The sequence below is a fragment of the Entelurus aequoreus genome, linkage group LG02, assembly GCF_033978785.1.
Source record: "Entelurus aequoreus isolate RoL-2023_Sb linkage group LG02, RoL_Eaeq_v1.1, whole genome shotgun sequence".
NCBI classification, from domain to species: domain Eukaryota; kingdom Metazoa; phylum Chordata; class Actinopteri; order Syngnathiformes; family Syngnathidae; genus Entelurus; species Entelurus aequoreus.
The window spans coordinates 13,664,099-13,691,042 of record NC_084732.1 but is presented as its reverse complement, the minus strand read 5'-3'; the positions used below and the strand labels follow the sequence as shown (position 1 = coordinate 13,691,042).

General features: G+C 41.1%; 2 protein-coding genes across 4 annotated transcripts in view; both read right to left on the bottom strand.

Moving 5' to 3' along the window:
• The window catches only part of lrrk1 (leucine-rich repeat kinase 1), a 77,898-nt gene extending 67,918 nt beyond the window's left edge, over positions 1-9,980 (bottom strand). For 2 of the 3 annotated variants that reach the window (XM_062022367.1, XM_062022385.1), the window contains exons 1-2: positions 9,817-9,980; positions 4,075-4,165 (exon numbers count right to left, since the gene is read on the bottom strand). In XM_062022367.1, the coding sequence (XP_061878351.1) occupies positions 4,075-4,114 (40 nt within the window). In that variant the 5' untranslated portion in view covers positions 4,115-4,165; positions 9,817-9,980. Of the gene's footprint in view, positions 1-4,074; positions 4,166-4,230; positions 4,319-9,816 lie in introns of all 3 variants that reach the window. The other variant, XM_062022376.1, reaches the window with a different exon arrangement.
• A 1,824-nt stretch (positions 9,981-11,804) lies between these two features.
• aldh1a3 (aldehyde dehydrogenase 1 family, member A3) overlaps positions 11,805-26,944 on the bottom strand; it is a 20,800-nt gene continuing 5,660 nt past the window's right edge. The window contains 9 exon segments of the mRNA XM_062066638.1: positions 11,805-12,346; positions 12,552-12,626; positions 16,355-16,512; positions 16,586-16,750; positions 16,831-17,015; positions 18,974-19,076; positions 19,191-19,304; positions 19,401-19,529; positions 22,234-22,295. Of these exon segments, the coding sequence (XP_061922622.1) occupies positions 12,277-12,346; positions 12,552-12,626; positions 16,355-16,512; positions 16,586-16,750; positions 16,831-17,015; positions 18,974-19,076; positions 19,191-19,304; positions 19,401-19,529; positions 22,234-22,295 (1,061 nt within the window). The 3' untranslated portion in view covers positions 11,805-12,276.

The following is a 26,944-nucleotide window of genomic DNA, read 5'->3' as shown; positions in this document are numbered from 1 at the left end:
CACTGAACAATAACACATAATTTGCTGACTATAATTACTGGTTTGCAAAAAATATTTTTAACCCAAATAGGTTCAATTAAAAAATCTCCCACGGCACACCAGACTGTATCTCACGGCACACTAGTGTGCCGCAGCACAATGGTTGAAAAACACTGGTCTAATCAATTGAGTATAAGTTGAAAAGCATTTGCAAATCATTGTATTCTGTTTTTATTTACCATTTGCACAACGTGCCAACTTCACTGGTTTTGGGTTTTGTAGAAAAACAATTATAAAATGACCCCTTTAAGGAAGAGAAACGAGAGGTTAGTGTGCCAGTCAGTGAAAACCACTTCCTGTTAGTGAATGATTTAATGGAGGCAGAGAAAATATTACACACAACCGCCATCCACCATACCAGCGCATACCTTGACTCCGCCCCCAGCCTGTTTACACCCAACGGTCACCATGGGAGGAGACCACGCTGGCCCCGCCTCTTCCTGTTCTGCGTCGCACGACCGCTGACATTTGATACCCAGTACCCATCACTCAAAATCAATACATGTCACAGAACAATGGTGACCCATGTAGAAACATCATCACCAGACTGACTTTGGACCAGAACATTCAGAAGCAAAGCATACGTCAACGAAAGACCACCGGGACACGGACAAGCTTTTCCACGGATGATCCCAAGAACCCAGACGTCCTACAATCTGTCCTGCTTTGAATCTAGACAACATCACCAACCTGCAGACGCACGCACCGCTCTTCATCTTCATCATCATCATCATCTTCCAGTCCACATCTCGCAGCTTCCATTCAGCCTCCAACATCCAGAAAGAAGCTAACACACTAATGGGAGGAGGTAGTGTAACCGGAGGAGGAGTTGTGGGGGGCGGGGGGATGAGGGGGAGAAGCTGCCTTGTTTGTCTGAGAGCTTCTAGAAGGACACGCCCTGGCTAAATTGTTAGCTTAGCACTAACACCGGACACACGGGAAAATGTTTTGTTTGACCAAAAGTGTGGCAAACTCTTCAATCAGCGCATAGACCGGGGGTCTGCAACCCGCGGCTCTAGAGCCGCATGCGGCTCTTTAGCGCCGCCCTAGTGGCTCTCTGGAGCTTTTTCAAAAATGTATGAAAAATGGAAAAAGATGAGGGGGAAAAAAATATTTTTGGTTTTAATATGGTTTCTGTAGGAGGACAAACATGACACAAACCTCCCTAATTGTTATAAATCACACTGTTTATATTAAACATGCTTCACTGATTCAAGTATTTGGCGAGCGCCGTTTTGTCCTACTAATTTTGGCGGTCCTTGAACTCACCCCAGTTTGTTTACATATATAACTTTCTCCGACTTTCTAGGACGTGTTTTATGCCACTTCTTTTTCTGTCTCATTTTGTCCACCAAACTTTTAACGTTGTGCGTGAATACACAAAGGTGAGTTTTGTTGATGTTATTGACTTGTGTGGAGTGCTAATCAGACATATTTGGTCAATGCATGACTGCAAGCTAATCGATGCTAACATGCTATTTAGGCTAGCTATATGTACATATTGCATCATTATGCCTCATTTGTAGCTATATTTGAGCTCATTTAGTTTCCTTTAAGTCCTCTTAATTCAATGTATATCTCATGACATACTGTCTGTATATAATATGGCTTTTAATTTTTTGCGGCTCCAGACAGATTTGTTTTTTGTATTTTTGGTCCAATATGGCTCTTTCAACATTTTGGGTTGCCGACCCCTGGCATAGACTAACTCACCCAACTTCTTTTGTGTGTTTGTTGTTGTCATTGTTTATTGTTGTTTTTTTGACATACACAGTCCAGTAATACAAAACCCAAAACCAGTGAAGTTGGCACGTTGTGTAAGTCGTAAATAAAAACAGAATACAATGATTTGCTAATCATTTTCAACTTTTATTCAATTGAATAGACTGCTAAGACAAGATATTTAATGTTCGAACTGAGAAACTAAATTTTTTTTGGCAAATAACCATTAACTTAGAATTTAATGGCAGCAACACATTGCAAAAAAGTTGGCACAGGGGCATTTTTACCGCTGTGTTACATGGTCTTTCCTTTTAACAACACTCAGTAAACGCTTTGGAACTGAGGAGACACATTTTTCAAGCTTTTCAGGTGGAATTCTTTCCCATTCTTGCTTGATGTGCAGCTTAAGTGGTGGTATTTTAGGCTTCATAATGTGCCACACATTTGCAATGGGAGACAGGTCTGGACTACAGGCAGGCCAGTCTAGTACCCGCACTCTTTTACTATGAAGCCACGCTGTTGTAACACGTGGCTTGGCATTGTCTTGCTGAAATAAGCAGGGGCGTCCATGATAACGTTGCTTGGATGGCAACATATGTTGCTCCAAAACCTGTATGTACCTTTCAGCATTAATGGCGCCTTCACAGATGTGTAAGTTACCCATGTCTTGGGCACTAATACACCCGTCTCATCAGATGCTGGCTTTTCAACTTTGCGCCTCGAACAATCCGGATGGTTCTTTTCCTCTTTGTTCCAGAGGACACGACGTCCACAGTTTCAAACAATTTGAAATGTGGACTCTTCAGAACACTTTTCCACTTTGCATCAGTCCATCTTAGATGAGCTCGGGCCCAGCGAAGCCGGCGGCGTTTCTGGGTGTTGTTGATAAATGGCTTTCGCTCTGCATAGTACAGTTTTAACTTGCACTTACAGATGTAGCGACAAACTGTAGTTACTGACAGTGGTTTTCTGAAGTGTTCCTGAGCCCGTGTGGTGATATCCTTTACACACTGATGTCGCTTTTTGATGCAGTACCGTTATACCATCGCTTACGCGCAGTGATTTCTCCAGATTCTCTGAACCTTTTGATGATATTACGCACTGTAGCTGGTGAAATCCCTCAATTCCTTGCAGTAGCTCGTTGAGAAATGTTGTTCCTAAACTGTTCGACAATTTGCTCACGCATTTGTTCACAAAGTGGTGACCCTCGCCCCACCCAGTAAAAATAAGAATATAACAAGAGAAACTAGGCAGTAGTGACCATGTTATGGAAATATATTTTCATAACATGGTCACTACTGCCTCGTTTCTCTTGTTATATTCTTATTTTTACTGTTGTATTTTTATTCGCCCTGTGATGAGGTGGCGACTTGTCCAGGGTGTACCTCGCCTTCCGCCCGAATGCAGCTGAGATAGGTTCCAGCACCCCCCACGACCCCGAAAGGGGCAAGCGGTAGAAAATGGATGGATGGATGGATATTTTTATTCTTATTGTTGCTTTTTATTTGTATTCTTATTGTAATTTCTATTTTATTTCCATTTATACCCCCATTATTACATTGTTCCTTTTTAAATTCGATCTCAATTCTGTACACTGCTACTGGAATTTAAATTTTCCTGAGGGAAGTCTCCCGAAGGAATCAATAAAGTCCTAATCTATCTATCTATCTATCTATCTATCTATCTATCTATCTATCTATCTATCTATCTATCTATCTATCTATCTATCTATCCTTGTTTGTGAATGACTGAGCATTTCATGGAAGCGGCATTTATACCCAATCATGGCACCCACCCGTGGGATGTTCCAAATAAGTGTTTGATTAGCATTCCTCAACTTTCTCCGTCTTTTTTGCCACTTGTGCCAGCTTTTTTTTTTAAACACGTTGCAGGCTTCAAATTCCAAATGAGCTAATATTTGCAAGAAACAACAAAGTTTACCAGTTCGAACGTTAATTATCTTGTCTTTGCAGTCTATTCAATTGAATATAGGTCGAAAAGGATTTGCAAATCATTGTATTCTGTTTTTATTTACATGCCAACTTCACTGGTTTTGTGTTTTGTAGAACACTTATGAACTCTACTTAAAATCTCTGTCTAGCTCTCCTCAGATAGGGTCACTCCCAAGTCACCCTCCCAAAGTGACTTAATTGAATTCAGAGACTCAGGGCGTAATTTCTAAATTTGACTGTAAATACTCGATCGCTGTCATTGTTTAGCGCCACTGAAGCAGCACACCCACACCTGGAAGGCTCCAGTTTCACTTCCTTTTTCAGAGTGAAAAGACCCAAAGCAAAGAATGCCAGCACTTACGGCTCTGTGCGGCCATGTCGGCGTGCTGCGTGCAGGACATCCGTGCTGCGTTCGCCGACGCCTGATCACAGAGGAAGACTCGATCGTTCACCTGCAACAAACACAACGTTGGTGTTGCACTTCATGATTGGGTCAACGCTTAATCAGTCAACATACCGCTCACAGCCACTCGGAGGCGTGTCCATATGGTATCTGGGCACTGCTATGATATGCTGTGATGTATTCATCAGTCCACAGTGCTGGGCTGACGTGATTAAGATAACGTAAGCATGTGTGTTTAACGTTGAAATTTATCTTGACCATCACAAAGAACAATCAGCTCGGCAGGGTTCAGGTCACACACATCTTAAGCCATGTGATGGAGAGTTGTGGTGTAAGGACGGAGTAAAGTCAAGGGTTCCCTCATGTGGTTGAGGGGTGTACTGCAGACAGAAATAGATACAGCGGTACCTCAACTTAAAGGCCTACTGAAAGCCACTACTACCGAACACGCAGTCTGATAGTTTATATATCAATGATGAAATCTTAACATTGCAACACATGCCAATACGGCCGGGTTAGATTATAAAGTGCAATTTTAAATTTCCCGCGAAACTTCCGGTTGAAAACGTCTATGTATGATGACGTATGCGCGTGACGTCAATGGTTGAAACGGAAGTATTCGGACCCATTGGATCCAATACAAAAAGCTCTGTTTTCATCGCAAAATTCCACAGAATTCTGGACATCTGTGTTGGTGAATCTTTTGCAATTTGTTTAATGAAGAATAAAGACTGCAAAGAAGAAAGTTGTAGGTGGGATCGGTGTATTAGCGGCGGACTACAGCAACACAACCAGGAGGACTTTGAGATGGATAGCAGACGCGCTATCCGACGCTAGCCGCCGACCGCACGGATGATCGGGTGAAGTCCTTCGTCGCTCCGTCGATCGCTGGAACGCAGGTGAGCACGGGTGTTGATGAGCAGATGAGGGCTGGCGTAGGTGGAGCGCTAATGTTTTTATCATAGCTCTGACGAGGTCCCGTAGCTAAGTTAACTTCAATGGCGTCGTTAGCAACAGCATTGTTAAGCTACGCCAGGCTGGAAAGCATTAACCGTGTAGTTACATGTCCATGGTTTAATAGTATTGTTGATCTTCTGTCTATCCTTCCAGTCAGGGGTTTATTTCTTTTGTTTCTATCTGCATTTAAGCCCGATGCTATCACGTTAGCTCCGTAGCTAAAGGGCTTCACCGATTTATTGTCGTGGAGATAAAAGTCACTGTGAATGTCCATTTCGCGTTCTCGACTCTCATTTTCAAGAGGATATAGTATCCGAGGTGGTTTAAAATACAAATCCGTGATCCACAATAGAAAAAGGAGAAAGTGTGGAATCCAATGAACCCTTGTAACTAAGTTACGGTCAGAGCGAAAAAAGATACGTCCTGCACTGCACTCTAGTCCTTCACTCTCACGTTCCTCATCCACGAATCTTTCATCCTCGCTCAAATTAATGGGGTAATCGTCGCTTTCTCGGTCCGAATCGCTCTCGCTGCTGGTGTAAACAATGTGCAAATGTGAGGAGCCCTTCAACCTGTGACGTCACGCTACTTCCGGTACAGGCAAGGCTTTTTTTTTATCAGAGACCAAAAGTTGCGAACTTTATTGTCCATGTTCTCTACTAAATCCTTTCAGCAAAAATATGGCAATATCGCGAAATCATCAAGTATGACACATAGAATGGATCTGCTATCCCCGTTTAAATAAATAAAAATTCATTTCAGTAGACCTTTAAGATAGCAGCTGTCTCTCGGTTAATTGTTTTGCTCTAAAGAGGAACTTAACTTTTTGGGGATTTTTGTTGTATGGCTGTTGACCAAGTATGGCCTGCATTCACTTGTGTGTGTGAAAAGCCGTAGATATTATGTGACTGGGCCGGCATGCAAAGGAAGCGCCTTTAAGGTTTATTTGCGATCTGTACTTCTCCCTACGTCCGTGTACACAGCGGCGTTTTAAAAAGTCATAAATTTTACTTTTTGAAACCGATACCGATCATTTCTGATATTACATTTTAAAGCACTGACGTCTATTTTCGATCTTTTTTCATTTATAAGGCGAACCGGATTAAAGGGCGCATTAAAGGAATCTTTTTTTTTTTTTTTCTAAATGTAAAACGTCCCCAACCACCAGGCCACCGGTATCGGTCCGCGGACCGATTGGTCCGTAAGCACACATGATTGTATTTCTTTATGAAAAAAAATAAAAATAATAAATAATAGTTCAGTTTTAGTTTCGTTCTGCATAGCCATCCCTAAATTCCTTTTCTTAGGGGCACTCACGTTTTGTTTATTTTTGGTTTAAGCATTAGATACCTTTTTACCTGTACACTGCCTCCCGCTGTATCTGACATCTACAAAGCAATTAGCTACCGGCTGCCACCTACTGATATGGAAGAGTATTACACGGTTACTCTGCCGAGCTCTAGACAGCACCGACACTCAACAGCAACACATCATTTGCAGACTATAATTACTGGTTTGCAAAAAATATTCTTAACCCAAATAGGAGAAATTAGATCATCTCACGGCACACTCGCGGCACAGTGGTTAAAAACACTGCCCTAACCAACTCAGAGGCGATGCAGCAGCTCACCAGCTTAGTATATCAATATAGCAGCATAAGCTAGTTGCGTTATAACAACAATATTGCTAATACTTGGTTAATATTCAGGTCACAAGATGTAATTGGAGTATTGTTGGCAGTTTTCGATGTTTTCAGAGGGCTTTATGGGCGAAATACTGTACTCCCATTAGCTGCATTGTTAGCAACCTCGTACTTGCCGTATTTTACGAGTTAGAATGCATTAAAAAAGAAAAACAGATGTGTTCTTGTCTTACATAGGGCTTGTGAATGATAGGCAAAATTCCCCCCCAAAAGTGCGGTTCCCCTTTAAGTTGTAAGCACAAAATTTGAGATACAAGCATCCCAGTCATTAGTTAGCGAACCCCGTAAGATCCACCCAAAACATCCGGTCTGACACGCTAGCATTAGCTCATAGCTAGAGATGGATACTTTGTTTTTCCAAGCCTGGGAAGGATGAAAGTGTGTGTGAAGGACACTGCCGAGAAGAAGAAGGAGGGGATGGTATTCGTTGAATTAAAGAAATAAATCATCAAAAACATGACCGATTGTGCAGCCAACTTGGCCAAGCCTCCCCCCACCACATCCCACCTCCCATGGATTGTAAATAATCAAATGTAAATAATCTAATGTATATACTTGTTCTTATGCTTTCTGAGCTAACTGCTCGCTGTACATATCCTACCAAGTCAGACCTACACTGTTCCAATGTCCATTTCTCAGATGATATAATTGTTGATGACTGAAGTGCTGATACCAACCAAACCTAACCCCCCCGCCCCAACCCCCTCCACATCCCACACCCCGGATTGTAAATAATTCAATGTATATACTCTGATGATTAACTTGTGTGATGACTGTATTATGCTGATAGTATATATTTGTACCATGAATTGATAAACGTGGACCCCGACTTAAAGGCCTACTGAAACCCACTACTACCGACCACGCAGTCTGATAGTTTATATATCAATGATGAAATCTTAACATTGCAACACACGCCAATAACTTATAAAGTGCAATTTTAAATTTCCCACTAAACTTCCGGTTGAAAACGTCTATGTATGATGACGTATGCGCGTGACGTCAGTAGTTAAACGGAAGTATTCGGACACCATTGAATCCAATACAAAAAAGCTCTGTTTTCATCTCAAAATTCCACAGTATTCTGGACATCTGTGTTGGTGAATCTTTTGCAATTTGTTTAATGAACAATGAAGACTGCAAAGAAGAAAGTTGTAGGTGGGATCGGTGTATTAGCGGCTGGCTGCAGCAACACAACCAGGAGGACTTTGAGTTGGATAGTAGACGCGCTAGCCGACGCTAGCCGCCGACCGCACGGATGATCGGGTGAAGTCCTTCGTCGCACCGTCGATCGCTGGAACGCAGGTGAGCACGGGTGTTGATGAGCAGATGAGGGCTGGCTGGCGTAGGTGGAGCGCTAATGTTTTTATTATAGCTCTGTGAGGTCCCGTTGCTAAGTTAGCTTCAATGGCGTCGTTAGCAACAGCATTGTTAAGCTTCGCCAAGCTGGAAAGCATTAACCGTGTATTTACAGGTCCATGGTTTAATAGAATTGTTGATCTTCTGTCTATCCTTCCAGTCAGGGGTTTATTTATTTTGTTTCTATCTGCATTTAAGCCCAATGTGCTATCACGTTAGCTCCGTAGCTAAAGTGCTTCGCCGATGTATTGTCGTGGAGATAAAAGTCACTGTCAATGTCCATTTCGCGTTCTCGACTCTCATTTTCAAGAGGATATAGTATCCGAGGTGGTTTAAAATACAAATCTGTGATCCACAATAGAAAAAGGAGAAAGTGTGGAATCCAATGAACCCTTGTACCTAAGTTACGGTCAGAGCGAAAAAAGATGTGTCCTGCACTGCACTCTAGTCCTTCACTCTCACGTTCTTCATCCACGAATCTTTCATCCTCGCTCAAATTAATGGGGTAATCGTCGCTTTCTCGGTCCGAATCGCTCTCGCTGCATTGTAAACAATGGGGAAATGTGAGGAGCCTTTCAACCTGTGACGTCACGCTACTTCCGGTACAGGCAAGGCTTTTTTTATCAGCGACCAAAAGTTGCGAACTTTATTGTCGATGTTCTCTACTAAATCCTTTCAGCAAAAATATGGCAATATCGCGAAATGATCAAGTTTGACACATAGAATGGATCTGCTATTTCGTTTAAATAAAAAAATTTCATTTCAGTAGGCCTTTAAACAAGTTGAAAAACTTATTCAGGTGTTACCATTTAGTGGACAATTTTACGGAATATTTACTGTACTGTGCAATCTACTAATAAAAGTTGCAATCAATCAATCAATCAAAGCAGTTGGAGCGTAGCACTGCTAGTCGATAACACCCGCCAAGGACATTAAAATTATATATAAAACGGCAGACATTTATCCATGAAATATAGAAGAGCTGCTGATGGTGTGTTTGACGGAGAAGCAGCAGGAAGGAGATACAGTAGAAGTCCACTCCAAGGTAAATGCTCTACATTATCACTACTTATTTAAAACTAGTTTTGTGCACTACATTTTTACAGTTTTTCTTTTTTTTAAAGCATGTCACATGTTACAATTGTGATGTTTCAGGGGCAAAGCAGAGATGAAATTGATTTAATTCATTTTAATGGGAGACTTTGAGGTGCTACTGTAATTTACAGTTTCTTATTATATTTACATATATCGCACTCTGTGGACGCTCCCTTGGTTGAATGTGTGGATGCATACTTTCCACAATAAAAGCATCACTCATTGACTTTAAAATAGAAGACGACATGACTCAGTGTTTCCCGGTTAGAAGTTACTGCACATAAACACATGCAGCTTCTATTATTTTCCTCCCGGAAAAGAGACGTTCAATAACAGCGACTTGTTTGGCGACGTATTTTGCAGTTCTTCCTCACTTACAATAACACTGATCAGACTAAATAATATTTAAACATTTCTATACAGGATGCAACAGTGTTTAATTTGTTTACATGTTGGTAGAAACAAGAAATATGACATAAGGTCGTGAAATGTGATAACTTTGTTGTTGCACTTTTCAAATGAGGTGTTTTGCTCCGGTGATGCCTTCACGTACCTCCTTCTCTCGTACAGTTAGAAAAGTCACTCACCGGGCGGCATCGCGGACACTTTGATCCCTTTCAGGCGACTCGACGTGGGCGTTTAACGAGGAAAAAAACACGTTCATGTTCCACGCAAATGATTTAATGCCATCCGACTGACTTCCTGCTTCTCTGATGCTAACTTTGCAATTAGCACAGATGCTAGCCGGAGACCTGGTCGCTTCCGGAAATCTCTTTTCAGAGTAAGACAATTCCGGAAGCGATGTATCGAAACGCATTTTTAAAGTAACCACACGACACTTTACAGAAGAACATACTGTAACAGTACACACGGCTTTCTTTCTTATATTTGAGAGTTTATTTAAATATCAAACTAGTTTAAGACATATAGACATAAGCATGTTTCACAGCACATGTAAAAGTGATTTATGTTTTTACTTCATTTCTGTGTTACCGTTTTTATTGATACAAATAGTACGGTTTAAGACAGGGGTGTCCAAAATGGGGCCCGGGGACCATTTGCGGCACATTCTAAAAATACTAAAATAAATAATTTAAAAAAAAAACGAACATAAAAAAGTGGAAGAAAAACAACAATCAGGTAAAAAGGTAATGAAAAAAAGTTGTAATGTCGACTCCAATAACACAAAGCTGCCACGCAGGCTTTTTTTTGTCAGTGCTCAAAAAATAATAATGAATCAAAATCAATGTTGTTATGAATTATGGATTTTTTAATTCTTTTTTGAAGAATGTTTTGGCATATATAATCAAGTTTTTTACAAAAGGACATAAAACGAACGAAAAGCATGGATACACATTTTAAACTTGTAAGTAAGGAATAGACTACAAGTTAATCTACAGACCTGAGCCTTGAAAGTAAAAAAAGGTATGATTTATTTTTAACCTAAGAATTTTTGTGGGATTTTTTTTTTAAACTGTAATTGCTCAAAAACTAATATTGAATTAAAATCAATGTTAGTATGAATTATTGACCCTTTCAAGGCTCCAATTCCTTTATATCCAATCTTCCACTTTGAAAATCTTTATGGGGAAAATATTGCCTACAGTATTTTGTGGTTCGGCCATAAAGAGCAGAGTTTTGACAAAAAACAGCATAAAACTTTTCAAAAATACTTTATAGTAGCAGACAGACCAAAAGTTGATCTAGAGCAGTGGTATCAAAGTCAATAAATTATCTATGGCCCCCGGGATGATATTTGATTAGTATTAGAACCGGCCCGCAGGCCACAGCCGCCTGTTGCTGTTTTGCACGCACCAATACTCCATTAGTGTTGATGGAGTCCCAGGGGCCCCATCAAGTCCTAAGAATTGGGTCCCACAGTAAATTTTTGGGGTCCCACTTTTTAGCAACCGTTCTGAAAACAAATGATAAGTGTATGCATTATCCTGTTATATCTCACATTCTATATTGTGTTTTGGAAAAAGGTTGTCATAAACGTTACTTAATTCATTAAAAAAAAAAATAATACAAAAGAAAACACATTTTTATGCATGTATAAATGTATTCAGTTCTAAACATTCATTCATCTAAACTTTACCGCTGCCTGTATTTGTTTTTTATATTTTTATTGTGATATTTTCAGAATGTGTTAGTTCTATTTTTAGCCAAAGTAAGACAAAGAAAACAATCTGAAATTATCTTTATTTTTTTAGTTGTAAAACCATGATTTTAGTAGTCCGGCCCGCGTGTGCAGAGATTTTCCTCCATGCGGCCCCTGAGCTAAAATTAGTTTGACACCCCTGATATAAAGGTTTAAGCGTTAAATTAAAAAAAAGGAAATTAATGACTTATTTGAAAAAAAATTATGATTGAGACTGTGGAAAGGATGCAGATATGATTAAGAGTTATTTCTTTTTACATAGCCATGTTTAGAGTAGCTAGTACTTTTCCTTTGTTTATTCTATCAGTCTCTCTTTGTCTTCAGATTGTCTGTTTTATGTCTAAACCATGGAATGTGAAAACCTCCCCCATTGGTTTCTTATCAGTGTTGAGAGAGAGAGGGGGGGGGGGGGCTTTCTTTTGTGTGAAAAGAGTGTGTTTTTCCCTTGGAATGCCAGATCAACTAGAGCAGCCGATATGAATGTATTGATTAAGTTGATCTCCCAAAGCTTTGGTATAAACTTGAAAATATTCCAATTCTGTCTTGATGGTCCTTCTTACTCAGCATATATGTCATTGAAAGAACTTGGGATTGACCAGTAATTTAGATTCCCCTGCCGGGTCCCTGGGACCAAACTTGAGGGGAGCCCTAAAGATTAAAAAAAAAAATCTATATATTGTATTGGTTTTGAAAATGACAAATACCAAAATGGCCCCTGCATGCTTTGACTTCTCAGTGTGCGGCCCTCAGTGGAAAAAGTTTGGACACCCCTGGTTTAAGGCTATGCAGTTACTACAAAACAAACAGGACTTGAAAAACTGTAATAATTTGCCCATTCGATCTAACGTGAAGAAGTTGTGGTTATGACGTGGAGCTGGACTTGCTGTCACAGACTTTCATTGAGTTTGATGGTGATGGCCTTCACTTCTGAATACTCAGCCAGAGCGTATTCTCCCCTGTCAAAACACACACACACACACACACACACACACACACACACACACACACACACACACACACACACACACACACACACACACACACACACACACACACACACACACACACACACACACACACACACACACACACACACACACACACGAAGGTGATCCAGGTGACACAAGTTAGGACACACTGAGGTACAGGAAGTGGACTTACAGCTCTCGTCCATTTCCTGACATCTTAAAGCCTCCAAAGGGTGCTTGGACGTGAAGAGCGTTGTAGCAGTTCACCCTTCACACAAACACACAAACTTGTTAGAGTATTTTTCCACCTTTGAGGAAAATGGAAGGCCTTAGAAGTGACTGGCGCTGGTCCTTTGAAGCGCTCGGCACACATGTCAAGTTAACTTTCAGTTTTGATCCACAACAAGGTGACAAAAGCATGTGAGGAGAGAGTCCAGTTTAGAGATTGTTCCGGACTTTAGACGGCTCGGTCCTCTCTCCAGCGCTGGTATTGTTTGTATTTATTTTATTGTGTCGAATAAATTCTTTAAATCAAGTCACCTCTCATCATTTTAGGCAGCCTTAAAACTTCGGTCCGTAATATCATCAAAAGGTTCAGAGAATCTGGAGAAATCACTGCACGTAAGCGGCATGCCCGTGACCTTCGATCCCTCAGGCGGTACTGCATCAAAAAGCGACATCAGTGTGTAAAGGATATCAACACATGGGCTCAGGAACACTTCAGAAAACCAATGTCAGTAACTAGTTTGTCGCTACATCTGTAAGTACAAGTTAAAACTCTACTATGCAAAGCCAAAGCCCTTTATCAACAACACCCAGAAACGCTGCCGGCTTCGCTGGGCGTGAGCTCATCTAAGATGGACTGATGCAAAGTGTAAATGTGTTCTGTGGTCTGACGAGTCCACATTTCTAATTGTTTTTGGAAACTGTGGACGTTGTGTCCTCCGGACCAAAGAGGAAAAGAACCATCCGGATTGTTATATGCGCAGAGTTGAAAATCCAGCATCTGTGATGGTATGGGGGTGTATTAGTGCCCAAGGCATGGGTAACTTACACATCTGTGAAGGCGCCATTAATGCTGAAAGGTACATACAGGTTTTGGAGCAACATATGTTGCCATCCAAGCAATGTCTTTTTCATGGACGCCCCTGCTTATTTCAGCAAGACAATGTCAAGCCACATGTTACAACGCCGTGGTTTCGTAGTAAAAGACTGCGAGTACTAGACGGGCCTGCCTGTAGTCCAGACCTGTCTCCCAACTTAAGCTGTACATCAAGCAAGAATGGGAAATAATTTCACCTGAAAAGCTTCAAAAATTTGTCTCCCAAACGTTTACTGAGTGTTGTTAAAAGAAAAGGCCATGTAACACAGTGGTAAAAATGCCCCCGTGCCAATGTGTTGCTGCCATTAAATACTAAGTTAATTATTACTTCATTATTTTTATAAGCAATGAAAGTTTTAAAGTAATACATTACAAACATGGCAGTTTTGTGTTATTATTGTCAATATTGTAGCATTTTCTCGTTACATTACATTACACCTGTTTGCTCTTTTATTCCACATTAATATATATTTGTTTTAATTTCCGCCCGCACTTTGGACACACCTGCCTTAGCATATATTGACCAAGATTAGCAACTCCCGCGACCTTAAAGGGACAAGCGGTAGAAATTGAATGAATGAATGAATGTTTTTGTGTTAGTGTCACTACTCGATCAGTACCGGGCGACACGATCGGTCCACGCATGCGCCAAAAATACATCACTTCCGGGACGTGCTTTTTTTTTTTTTAAACAACGAAGACTTGCGACGTCATGTTCTGTGGTATTTCAATGTTTAATGAATGTTTTGTATACATAATAGCTTACTTGGGAGGAAAAAGGAACTACAATACAAACATGAATTAGGGGTAAATTAAAAAAAAATCAGGGAGTATTATCGCCACATTTTCAACAACTTTCACCCTTCTGCCATTGCAATTAAAGACGCAAGGGGGCGCCACTGACTCACCGTTCCAGGTTTGTTTGATACTTTGAATTCGTTTTTTTTAAATGCTGATTTTTTTTTTTTTAACAAGGCACTTATTGTAACTTAAATCTATATCTGTGGCCTGTCTTTGATGGATAGTATTGTGAATTTATGTATTTGATATAAAAAAAAAAAAGATTTCTTTCCCATTCAAGACTGCTGAGCAAAAAAAATAAATACTGTATTCTCAAACAACGTTTGTTTTGTTTCGTATGTAATCTTATATGATATTGTTGTTGAAATAGAAATTACAAAAATAAAACAATGGTAACTGTGACGGAATGCACGAAAATAACTGCCGTAAAACAAATTGACGGAAATGTCATTGTTATTTCATATTTTCATTTTTGTAATTCTCCATAGAAGAGATCCAATTTGGTATTTTTTACAAACGACTGTAACATAGAAATGTTGCTCCAGGCAAAAAAAATTTCTACATAAATGTCGATTTATGAAAGTAAGGCCTACCTTTTCTAATTGGCTTAATGGCTTACAATTATCAATCAAATCTTGGAGGATGATTAAGAGTACAACATCTCTTAAATTGATATCGTTGTTAAAAACATTTAAAGTGATTTAGTTAGCCCTTTTTGTCTTTTTTAAAATATTTTGTATTATTATTTATTAATAGAGATGTCCGATAGTATCGGAATGCCAATATTATCGGCCGATAAATGCTTTAAAATTTAATATCGGAAATTATCGGTATCGGTTTCAAAAAGTAACATTTTTTGACTTTTTAAAACGCCGCTGTGTACACGGACGTAGGGAGAAGTACAGAGCGCCAATAAACCTTAAAGGCACTGCCTTCGTGTGCCTGCCCAATCACATAATATCTACGGCTTTTCGCACACACAAGTGAATGCAAGGCATACTTGGTCAACAGCCATACAGGTCACACTGAGGGTGGCCGTATAAACAACTTTAACACTGTTACAAATATGCGCCACACTGTGAACCCACATAAAACAAGAATGAGAAACACATTTCGGGAGAACATCCGCACTGTAACACAACATAAACCCAACAGAACAAATACCCAGAATTCCTTGCAGCACTAACTCTTCCGGGACGCTACAATATACACCCCCCGCTAAACCCTCCCCCCCACCTCAACCCCACCCTCCCACCTCAACCTCCTCATGCTCTCTCAGGGAGAGCATGTCCCAAATTCCAAGCTGCTGTTTTGAGGCATGTTAAAAAAAATAATGCACTTTGTGACTTCAATAATAAATATGGCAGTGCCATGTTGGCTTTTTTTTTTTTCCATAACTTGAGTTGATTTATTTTGGAAAACCTTGTTACATTGTTTAATGCATCCAGCGGGGCATCACAACAAAATTACGCATAATAATGTGTTAATTCCACGACTGTATATATCGGTATCGGTCGATATCGGAATCGGTAATTAAGAGTTGGACAATATCGGATATTGGCAAAAAAGCCATTATCGGACATCTTTTTAATAAAAAGAGATGTCCATCTGTATTTGCTTTTGTTTTCTTTCCTTGACATGTTTTGCTGATGTCGTGATTTGCTCAACCTGATGTTGAGATTGTTGGTTGTGTTGAAAGTTCCTTGAATTTTGTGTGAATTATAAATGTACTGTATGTTTGTTGTTCAATTAAAAAAAAAAAAAAAAAAAAATTAAACTGAAAAAATAATAAAAAATAATCAATAGTAATAATAAATTCATTTTTGTAAACGTTGAACTTTATGAATAAAGGTATATGGAAAAAAAATCTGATTTAAAGAGGAAAAAAATTACGGAAGTGACGTAGTCTTCACACACGCGTGGACCAATTGTGTCTTCCGGTACCGATCAAGGAGTGACAGTTAGCGTCTTGTGAAAAAAAAAAAAAAAATGAAAAAAGAAAAAAACCGAAAAAAAGAAAAAAAAATTTAAAAAAGAAAAGAAAATTACATTTAAAAAAATATATATAAATAAAAGTTAGCGCCTGGTCTCACCAGACGGTGCCGCTGTCCAGGGCGGAGGACACAGATAAAGCTCGGTCCACGTTGGTGGTGAAGAGCGCCGCCACGAGGCCGTACTGCGAACTGTTCGCTCTCTCAATCACCTCCTGCTGGCTCTTGAAGCTCAGTATGCACTGGACTGGGCCAAAGATCTTATAGAAAGGACAGCAGAGTGTAACCCCTCAACATGCCCACCAGGTGGCACACTAACAACGAAGCGCTGACCTCTTGTGTGGCGATGCACATGTGATCTTTGACCCCGGAGAAGATGGTGGGGGCGATGAAGAGACCGTCGTCGGCCATCGCTGTTCCCCCGCATTCCAGACGCGCCCCCTCCTCCTTCCCGCTCTCGATCAGCTCCATGATCTTATCAAACTGCTTCCTGTCGATCTGACCACCCGCCGTGGACACTTCATTAGGAACACCAGAACACTAGAAAGACTGTCATTCCTCCCCCGCCCCTCCCTCACCTGAGGTCCGTGTGAGGTGGAGGGATCCAGAGGGTCTCCCATCACGATCGTTTCGGCGTTTTCTACGCTGCGACGCACAAACTCTTCGTAGATGCTTTCCTCCACGAAGACGCGGGAGGCCGCCGTGCAGCACTGACCTTGGTTGTAGAACGCTCCTTTCTGACACTCCTTCACCGCCAGCTGAACTGCACACACACACATACTGGTTATCATTTGGAATGGGGACCAAGTTTCTGATCATCACTTGTGGGGACCGCCCTTTCTACAGGTTGTGGAGGCATAAAAAAAAATGTGGTAAAATGGTCACTGCCCAGTTAGCTCATACACGTCTTTAAATCTCTGGATTGATGAAGTAATGTGCTGATCATTCTTACTGGGGATCCTGGGGAAAAAGAGTTAACATGGTTCATGGGGACCAAATTTAAATAATTTTGCATAATTCACACAAATTTGTACGTGACTACTGAGGACCATTTAAAAAAAAATAAAAAATTCAAATTAAATACAAACCCCGTTTCCATATGATTTGGGAAATTGTTTTAGATGTAAATATAAACGGAATACAATGATTTGCAAATCCTTTTCAACCCATATTCAATTGAATGCACTACAAAGACAAGATATTTGATGTTCAAACTCATAAACTTTATTTTTTTTTTTTGCAAATAATAATTAACTTAGAATTTCATGGCTGCAACACGTGCCAAAGTAGTTGGGAAAGGGCATGTTCACCACTGTGTTACATGGCCTTTCCTTTTAACAACACTCTGTAAACGTTTGGGAACTGAGGAGACACATTTTTGAAGCTTCTCAGGTGGAATTCTTTCCCATTCTTGCTTGATGTACAGCTAAAGTTGTTCAACAGTCCGGGGGTCTCCGTTGTGGTATTTTAGGCTTCATAATGCACAACACATTTTCAATGGGAGACAGGTCTGGACTACAGGCAGGCCAGTCTAGTACCCGCACTCTTTTACTATGAAGCCACGTTGATGTAACACGTGGCTTGGCATTGTCTTGCTGAAATAAGCAGGGGCGTCCATGATAACGTTGCTTGGATGGCAACATATGTTGCTCCAAAACCTGTATGTACCTTTCAGCATTAATGGTGCCTTCACAGATGTGTAAGTTACCCATGTCTTGGGCACTAATACACCCCCATACCATCACAGATGCTGGCTTTTACACTTTGCGCCTATAACAATCCGGATGGTTCTTTTCCTCTTTGGTCCGGAGGACACGACGTCCGGTTTCCAAAAGCAATTTGAAATGTGGACTCTTCAGACCAAAGAACACTTTTCCACTTTGCATCAGTCCATCTTAGATGAGCTCGGGCCCAGCGAAGCCGGCAGCGTTTCTGGGTGTTGTTGATAAATGGTTTTCGCTCTGCATAGTGGAGTTTTAACTTGCACTTACAGATGTAGCAACCAACTGTAGTTACTGACAGTGATTTTCTGAAGTGTTCCTGAGCCCACGTGGTTATATCCTTTACACACTGATATTGCTTTTTGATGCAGTACCGCCTGAGGGATCGAAGGTCCGTAATATCATCGCTTACGTGCAGTGATTTCTCCAGATTTTCTGAACTTTTTGATGATATTACGGACCGTAGATGGTGAAATCTTTAAATTCCTTGCAATAGCTAGTTGAGAAATGTTGTTCTTAAACAATTTGCTCAGGCATTTGTTCACAAAGTGGTGACCCTCGCCCCCATCCTTGTTTGTGAATGACTGAGCATTTCATGGAAGCTGCTTTTATACCCAATCCCACCTGTTCCCAATTAGCCTGTTCACCTGTGGGATGTTCCAAATAAGTGCTTGATGAGCATTCCTCAACTTTCTCAGTCATTTTTGCCACTTGTGCCAGCTTTTTTGAAACATGTTGCAGGCATCAAATTCCAAATGAGCTAATATTTGCAAAAAATAACAAGGTTTTCCAGTTCGAACGTTAAGTATCTTGTCTTTGCAGTCTATTCAATTGAATATAAGTTGAAAAGGATTTGCAAATCATAGTATTTTGTTTTTATTTACAATTTACATAACATGCCAACTTTACTGGTTTTGGGTTTTGTAAAAGAGCCGTTCAAAAGACTCGATTTGTTCACAAACGTCACATCTCTGATAATCTGGGAACCTTCATGACGTACAGTCGCAGTCGGCAAACACAATGCAGGGGTTCTTCCCGCCCAGTTCCAGCGTCACACGCTTCAGGTTACTTCTGGCCGCCGCTTCCTTGATCAGCTGACCAACCTGCAACGTAAAAAAGGCAGCGGTGAGCGGCGCGGCCTCTCGGCATCATGGGTAATACACAGTATAGTAATAGGCAGTTTAAATTAAGAGTATATTTGACTAAAATCAAGACACCTCTGTGGATCCCGTGAAGGCCACTTTGTCGATGTCCATATGACTGGCGATGGCGGCGCCGGCTCTGGGTCCTAATCCCGGCAGAATGTTGACCACTCCCGGAGGGAAGTCGGCCTGAAGCAACGCCAGAACAAAAACAACCACAATGACCACCAGGGGGAACCACGTCCTAATCCCGCCCTGTCCACAAGGGGTCCTGTGACCTCTGACCTCTTTGATGAGGGAGCCGACGTGGAGGGCACTTAACGGCGTCTGCTCGGCCGGTTTGATGACCAGCGTGTTTCCGCAGCTCAGCGCCGGCGCCATTTTCCACGTCAGCATCAGCAGAGGAAAGTTCCACTGTAAGACAGACAGAGAGGCGTCAAGTTGTCCTCCTGGGAGGGCGAGGACACCGCGCCGGTACGTCCGCCGTGGTCAGCCCTAGGTCAGGGGTCGGCAACCCAAAATGTTGAAAGAGCCATATTGGACCACAAATACAAAAAACTAATCAGTCTGGAGCCGCAAAAAATTTAAATACTTGTTTAAGTGTTATAATGATGGCAACACATGATGTAAGTAACTATTTAGCTATATTAGCCTACTATCAAAATGACTTTGTCGCAGGCTGACGCAAATCTTCCTTGACAGAAATTTTGAAATGTAATATTTATTCTACACATTTTTACAACATTGGAAATAGAGATGTCCGATAATGGCTTCTTTGCCGATATTCCGATATTGTCCAACTCTTAATTACCGATTCCCGATATCAACCGATACAGATGTATACAGTCGTGGAATTAACACATTATTATGCCTAATTTTGTTGTGATGCCCCGCTGGATGCATTAAACAATGTAACGAGGTTTTCCAAAATAAATGAACTCAAGTTATGGAAAAAAAATGCCAACATGGCACTGCCATATTTATTATTGAAGTCACAAAGTGCATTATTTTTTTAACATGCCTCAAAACAGCAGCTTGGAATTTGAGACATGCTCTCCCTGAGAGAGCATGAGGAGGTTGAGGTGGGCGGGGTAGAGGGTAGCGGGGGGTGTATATTGTAGCGTCCCGGAAGAGTTAGTGCTGCAAGGGGTTCTGGGTATTTGTTCTGTTGTGTTTATGTTGTGTTACGGTGCGGATGTTCTCCCAAAATGTGTTTGTCATTCTCGTTTGGTGTGGGTTCACAGTGTGGCGCATATTTGTAACAGTGTTAAAGATGTTTATACGGCCACCCTCAGTGTGACCTGTATGGCTGTTGACCAAGTATGCCTTGCATTCACTTGTGTGTGCGAAAAGCCGTAGATATTATGTGACTGGGCCGGCAAAGGCAGTTACTTCTAGACCTCCACCCCAGATCCCACCTCACTCCTACCCACTTCTCCAAAGAGGGCTGGCTCAAGGTGGAGGACAGAGTTAAACAACTTGCACTGAGCCTAGTCTATAAAATCCACTACACCTCCCTGATACCGAAGTACATGTCAAACTACTTCCTTAACATAAATGACCGCCATAACCACAACACCAGGGGGAGCTCCACTAACCACGTTAAACCCAGATTCCGAACTAACAAAGGTCTTAACTCATTCTCTTTCTATGCCACATCAATGTGGAATGCGCTCCCAACAGGTATAAAAGAAAGGGCATCTCTATCCTCCTTCAGAACCGCAATAAAAGTTCACCTCCAGGCAGCTACAACCCTAAACTAACACCCTCCCCGGATTGCTAATAATCAAATGTAATGTTATGCCTTCTGATCTCTCTCTCTCTCTCTCTCTCTATGTCTACTACTTGCTGTCAATATCCTACCCCCCCCCCCCCCCACACCCCTGATTGTAAATAATGTAAATAACTTAATGTGATTATCTTGTGTGATGACTGTATTATGATGATAGTATATATCTGATAGTATATATCTGTATCATGAATCAATTTAAGTGGACCCCGACTTAAACAAGTTGGAAAACTTATTCGGGTGTTACCATTTAGTGGTCAATTGTACGGAATATGTACTTCACTGTGCAACCTACTAATAAAAGTCTCAATCAATCAATCAAAAAAGTGCCTTTAATTAAGGTTTATTGGCGCTCTGTACTTCTCCCTACGTCCGTGTACACAGCGGCGTTTTAAAAAGTCATAAATTTTACTTTTTGAAACCGATACCGATCATTTTGAAACCGATACCGATAATTTCCGATATTACATTTTAAAGCATTTATCGGCCGATAATATCGGCAGTCCGATATTATTGGACATCTCTAATTGGAAAACATTAGTAAAACTTCTCAGAGGGTGAGATAACTCCTGGAAATGACTGTCTTACAACAGTCAAAGGTATAGATGTGTGTGTCCAAGTTAAAGGAAACGGCAGGCCGTCTTCTTCTAATTAATTTATGGTAACGTTTGCTGTGGTCTGTAACAACATGACGCACAAACAACTATCAGAAATGTAGCCAATCTTACATACAGATAATGTCGTGAAACAAATACAAATTAAATACACAGAGGACATAAGTAAAGGAAATTAAATTAGCTCAAATATACCTACAAAAGAGGCATAATGATGCAATATGTACACACAGCTAGCCTAAATAACATGTTAGCATATATTAGCTTGTAGTGACCAAATATGCCTGATTAGCACTCCATAGCAAGTCAATAACATCAACAAAGCTCACCATTGTGCATTCACGCACAGTATAAAACCTTTGGTGGACAAAATGAGACAAAGAAGGAGTGGCATAAAACGCGTCTTTCTGTGGCAGCGTGGGAGAAAGTTGGGCATGTGAACAAACAGTTGAGTCACAGTCCACGCAACGGTGAGTTCAGGGGCCGCTGAAATTAGTCGGACAAAACGGCGCTCACCAAGTGAAGCACAAACATATTAAACAGTGGGCTTTCTAACGACTAGGAAGGTTTGTGTCGTGTTTGTCCTCCATATTAAAACAAAAAACATTTTTCACCCCATTTTTTTTTTCCATTTCCATACATTTTTGAAAAAGCTCCATGGAGCCACCAGGGCTCACCCCCGGCCTAAGTGAAAGTGAAAGCAACGTGGACTCACCGGGATGATGGCGCCGCACACCCCGACAGGCTCGTGTCGCGTCAAACACACGAAGGTGTCGTCTGCAACGACAAAAAACATCTTCCGATGAGACTTTCACTGTCCTAAAGGAAATGTTACAACTTTTGTTTGTACACCGAGCATGCATGACTGACAGGTCAACACGTGGCCCTTGTGGGAGGAGCCTCGGTTTGGCTGTGAATGAGATGAGCGTCGACCACGGTACGACTTTTACTGGGAACAATCTTATTCCTCGCCCGGGTCTCACCTGTGCGTGTCACATGTCAGATCCCGGACCACACCTTGACCTTCTCCTGTTTCCATGTGACAGAGATCGCCCTCTTTAGTGGGAAAAAGAATTGGAGAGTCACGCCAGCTGATGTTGGCGAGAAAGAGAAAGAGAAAAGCCTGCGGCGGCACCGCCCCGTACAGCCCTTTTTATTTGCGCGGTAGTGAAAGAACTCACTTTGTGTTCAGAAAGCTTCACTTTTCCAAGGCTTATTATGATTACTATGACCATATTTTTATTGTGATGCTATTATAATCATATCGTATTATTATAATAATGCTCCCCCTATTATTATGCTATTCTTCTTCTTTTTAATAGCCTATTTTTGTCACTATCCTGCTATTGTCTCTATGCTACTACAAAACCCAAAATGGGTGTAAATGGTAAATAAAAAACAGAAGACAATGATTTGTAAATCCTTTTCAACTTATATTTAATTGAATAGACTGCAAAGACAAGATATTTAATGTTCGAACTCAGAAACATATATATTTTTTGCAAATAATCATTAACTTAGAATTTAATGGCAGCAACACATTGCAAAAAAGTTGGCATAGGGGCATTTTTACCACTGTGTTACATGGCCTTTCCTTTTAACAACACTCAGTAAACGTAAGGAGACCATTTTTGAAGCTTCTCAGGTGGAATTCTTTCCCATTCCTGCTTGATGTACAGCTTAAGTTGTTCAACAGTCCGGGGGTCTCCGTTGTGCTATTTTAAGCTTCATATTGCGCCACACATTTTCAATGGGAGACAGGTCTGGACTACAGGCAGGCCAGTCTAGTACCCGCATTCTTTTACCATGAAGCCACGCTGTTGTAATACGTGGCTTGGCATTGTCTTGCTGAAATAAGCAGGGGCGTCCATGATAACGTTGCTTGGATGGCAAAATATGTTGCTCCAAAACCTGTATGTACCTTTCAGCATTAATTGTGCCTTCACAGATGTGTAAGTTACCCATGCCCTGGGCACTAATACACCCCCATACCATCACAGATGCTGGCTTTTCAACTTTGTGCCTATAACAATCCGGAAGTTTATTTTCCTCTTTGTTCCGACGTCCACAGGCTTCCAAAAACAATTTGAAATGTGGACTCGTCAGACCACAAAGCACTTTTCCAGTTCCGCAATTTATTAAAAAATTTTTCATGGTTGATAGTGCCATTTTTGGTTTAAAATGAGTAATCTTCTTCAACTCACCCTAATGCTGCTTTATTGTGACATGCCTCACTGTTGCCCCTGCGGTGTGGCAGCAGTACTGCATACATGAGCAACCCTAGTTTAAATGGTTCCATCAAGCTTAGACGGGCCGCCAGTAAATATGCCTGTCCTACAGTACATAGCTCACATGTGATTGTTCTTTCAAATGGCCGCAAGGGGGCCACCATTGATGTTGATTGCTCAGTGAGGGAGGGGGTCGCAACGTTGACACGATAGGGGGCATCGTTAATTTTCGCACACGGGCGGCCCTTGGTCACCTTTTTGTGTCGTCTCCAGAATTCCTTGGAGGGCTAATGGAGAGGAAGAGGTTTTGTCCTGGTGGTTGTGGGGGGCCAGGGTGGTTTGGGGGCGGGATACAGGTCACCATGCTGGAGGGTCTAATGAATTAGTTTGATCAGAATAAATATTCCTAAACGTTGATAAAAGTGCGTAATGTTCTAACTCGCCCACCGGGGAGAGCTACCACTTTACACTTGACACAAAATGGACCGTCTGATACGTTGTGGTTGTCTACCTCTTCACGCTTCTATAGTTGTTATGATTACAAAACCCAAAACCAGTAAAGTTGGCAAATTGTGTAAATGGTAAATAAAAACAGAATACAATGATTTGCAAATCCTTTTCAGCTTATATTCAATTGAATAGACTGCAAAGACAAGATATTTAATGTTCGAACTGAGAAACAACATTTTTTTTTGTGCAAATAATCATTAACTTAGAATTTATTGGCAGCAACACATTGCAAAAAAGTTGGCACAGGGGCATTTTTACCACTGTGTTACATGGCCTTTCCTTTTAACAACACTCAGTAAACGTTTGGGAACTGAGGAGACCAATTTTTGAAGTTTTTTAGGTGGAATTATTTCCCATTCTTGCTTGATATACAGCTTAAGTTGGGAGACAGGTCTGGACTACAGGCCGGCCAGTCTAGTACTCGCAGTCTTTTACTACGAAACCATGCCGTTGTAACATGTGGCTTGGCATTGTCTTGCTGAAATAAGCAGGGGCGTCCATGAAAAAGACGTTGCTTGGATGGCAACATATGTTGCTCCAAAACCTGTATGTCCCTTTCAGCATTAATGGTGCCTTCACAGATGTGTAAGTTACCCATGCCTTGGGAACTAATACACCCCCATACCATCACAGACGCTGGCTTTTCAACTTTGCGCCTATAACAGTCCGGATGGTTCTTTTCTTCTTTGGTCCGGAGGACACAACGTCCACAGTTTCCAAAAACAATTAGAAATGCGGACGTGTCAGACCACAGAACACTTTTCCACTTCGCATCAGTCCATCTTGGATGAGCTCGCGCCCAGCGAAGCCGGCGGCGTTTCTGGGTGTTGTTGATAAATGGCTTTGGCTTTGCATAGTACAGTTTTAACTTGCACTTGCAGATGTAGCGACAAACTTTAGTTATTGACAGTGGTTTTCTGAAGTGTTCCTGAGCTCATGTGGTGATATCCTTTACACACCGATGTCGCTTTTTGATGCAGTACCACTTGAGGGATCGAAGGTCACAGGCATGCCGCTTACATGCAGTGATTTCTCCAGATTCTCTGAACCTTTTGATGATATTACGGACCGAAGTTCTAAGGCTGCCTAAAATGATGAGAGGTGACTTGAATTAGATTATTTTTTAATTCTTTCCCATTCTTGCTTGATGTACAGCTTAAGTTGTTCAAGAGTACGGGGTCTCCGTTGTGCTATTTTAGGCTTAATATTGCGCTACACATTTTCAATGGGAGACAGGCCAGTCTAGTACCCGCACTTTTACTACGAAGCCACGCTGTTGTAACACGTGCAGAATGTGGCTATGCATTGTCTTGTGTGACCCACCCATAATGTGTCAACATTTTTGTGTTGATTTATTTATTTTATTTTGTGGTTTGAATTTGTTTTCCACATTTATCAGTATTCACCTTGGTCAGTAGGGAACAGTAGAGCGTTTCTCCCTAATTGAATGCTATTACCTGCAAACCGGAAGCTTCCTGTCATTCTGATAAGAGCGAACAGTCTGTAAACAACTAAAACATTCTGTGTGCTTTTTCTTCCTGTTTAACTGGTTAGTTTTGGTGAATTAACTAACTGAATAATATCCGAATGATCATTATAATTTTAAGTACACATTCTGATGGTGGAGCCTAACTCTAAAGTGTTTGCAAGGTGTAGTTAGTGTTTGTGAATTAATCCAGTGCAGAGCACAGTACTGGCTGCAGTAATTAATACAAAATGGCGACGTGCAGTGTTCCCTCTAATTGTTCATGTGTGTGAGCAAACGCAAAAACTCCCTGAGCATTCAGTGGAGCCCATGTGAGCAACATCAGACGTGCACACTGTGGCTACACCAGCAGCACACCTGTCCCAAACCTGACTAAATAACAAATTCAATCTCCATCCATCCATCCATTTTCTACCACTTGTCCCTTTCGGGGTCGCGGGGGGTGCTGGAGCCTATCTCAGCTGCATTTGGGCGGAAGGCGGGGTACACCCTAGACAAGTCCCCACCTCATCGCAGGGCCAACACAGATAGACAGACAACATTCTCTTATTATTATAATCAAATGACAGCAGTCATTTCCATTTCTAATATAAGTGTTTAGGCCCACTTACAATGACAATAACAAAAAATATTGTTTTTCATGAACTGTGTACTTGTATTGTTTGTCTGGGTGGAGGTCCTGCTTTGGAAATAGTTTGTACCCCTTTCAGACCTTGCATTTAGTTCCCATTAAAACATTCACATGTTGCACAATGAGATGTAAGCAGGGGATCATGTGTACATTCCTGCAACTTCCTGTTTGTAAAAAACATATTTTTATTAGTATTTATTGAATATACTAACAGCATTTCATGATTAATATTTATATATTAAGATTCCTAATAAATGACACTAGAATAAGCACACATTTGATTGGTAAATCATAGTGTAACGACCTAAAATTACACTTTGTGTGTGGTGTTGGAGTTGTCCGACTTTTTGTGTGGCTGTAAACGCATCACTGGCTAAGTGCCAAATGTGCATGTGTTGGTGCAAGTAGGAAAGAGCGAGCGGCTGCTGTTGATATAACAAAGTTGGTTTTGGTCTGGTTTGTACTGCAGAAAATGACCAGTTTTGCTAGATATAATTTTTTTTACTAATGTTTTGGTGATGTGTTTATGGCCGACAATAAAGAGTTTTGCTCAGTAAAGTGATGGATGGAA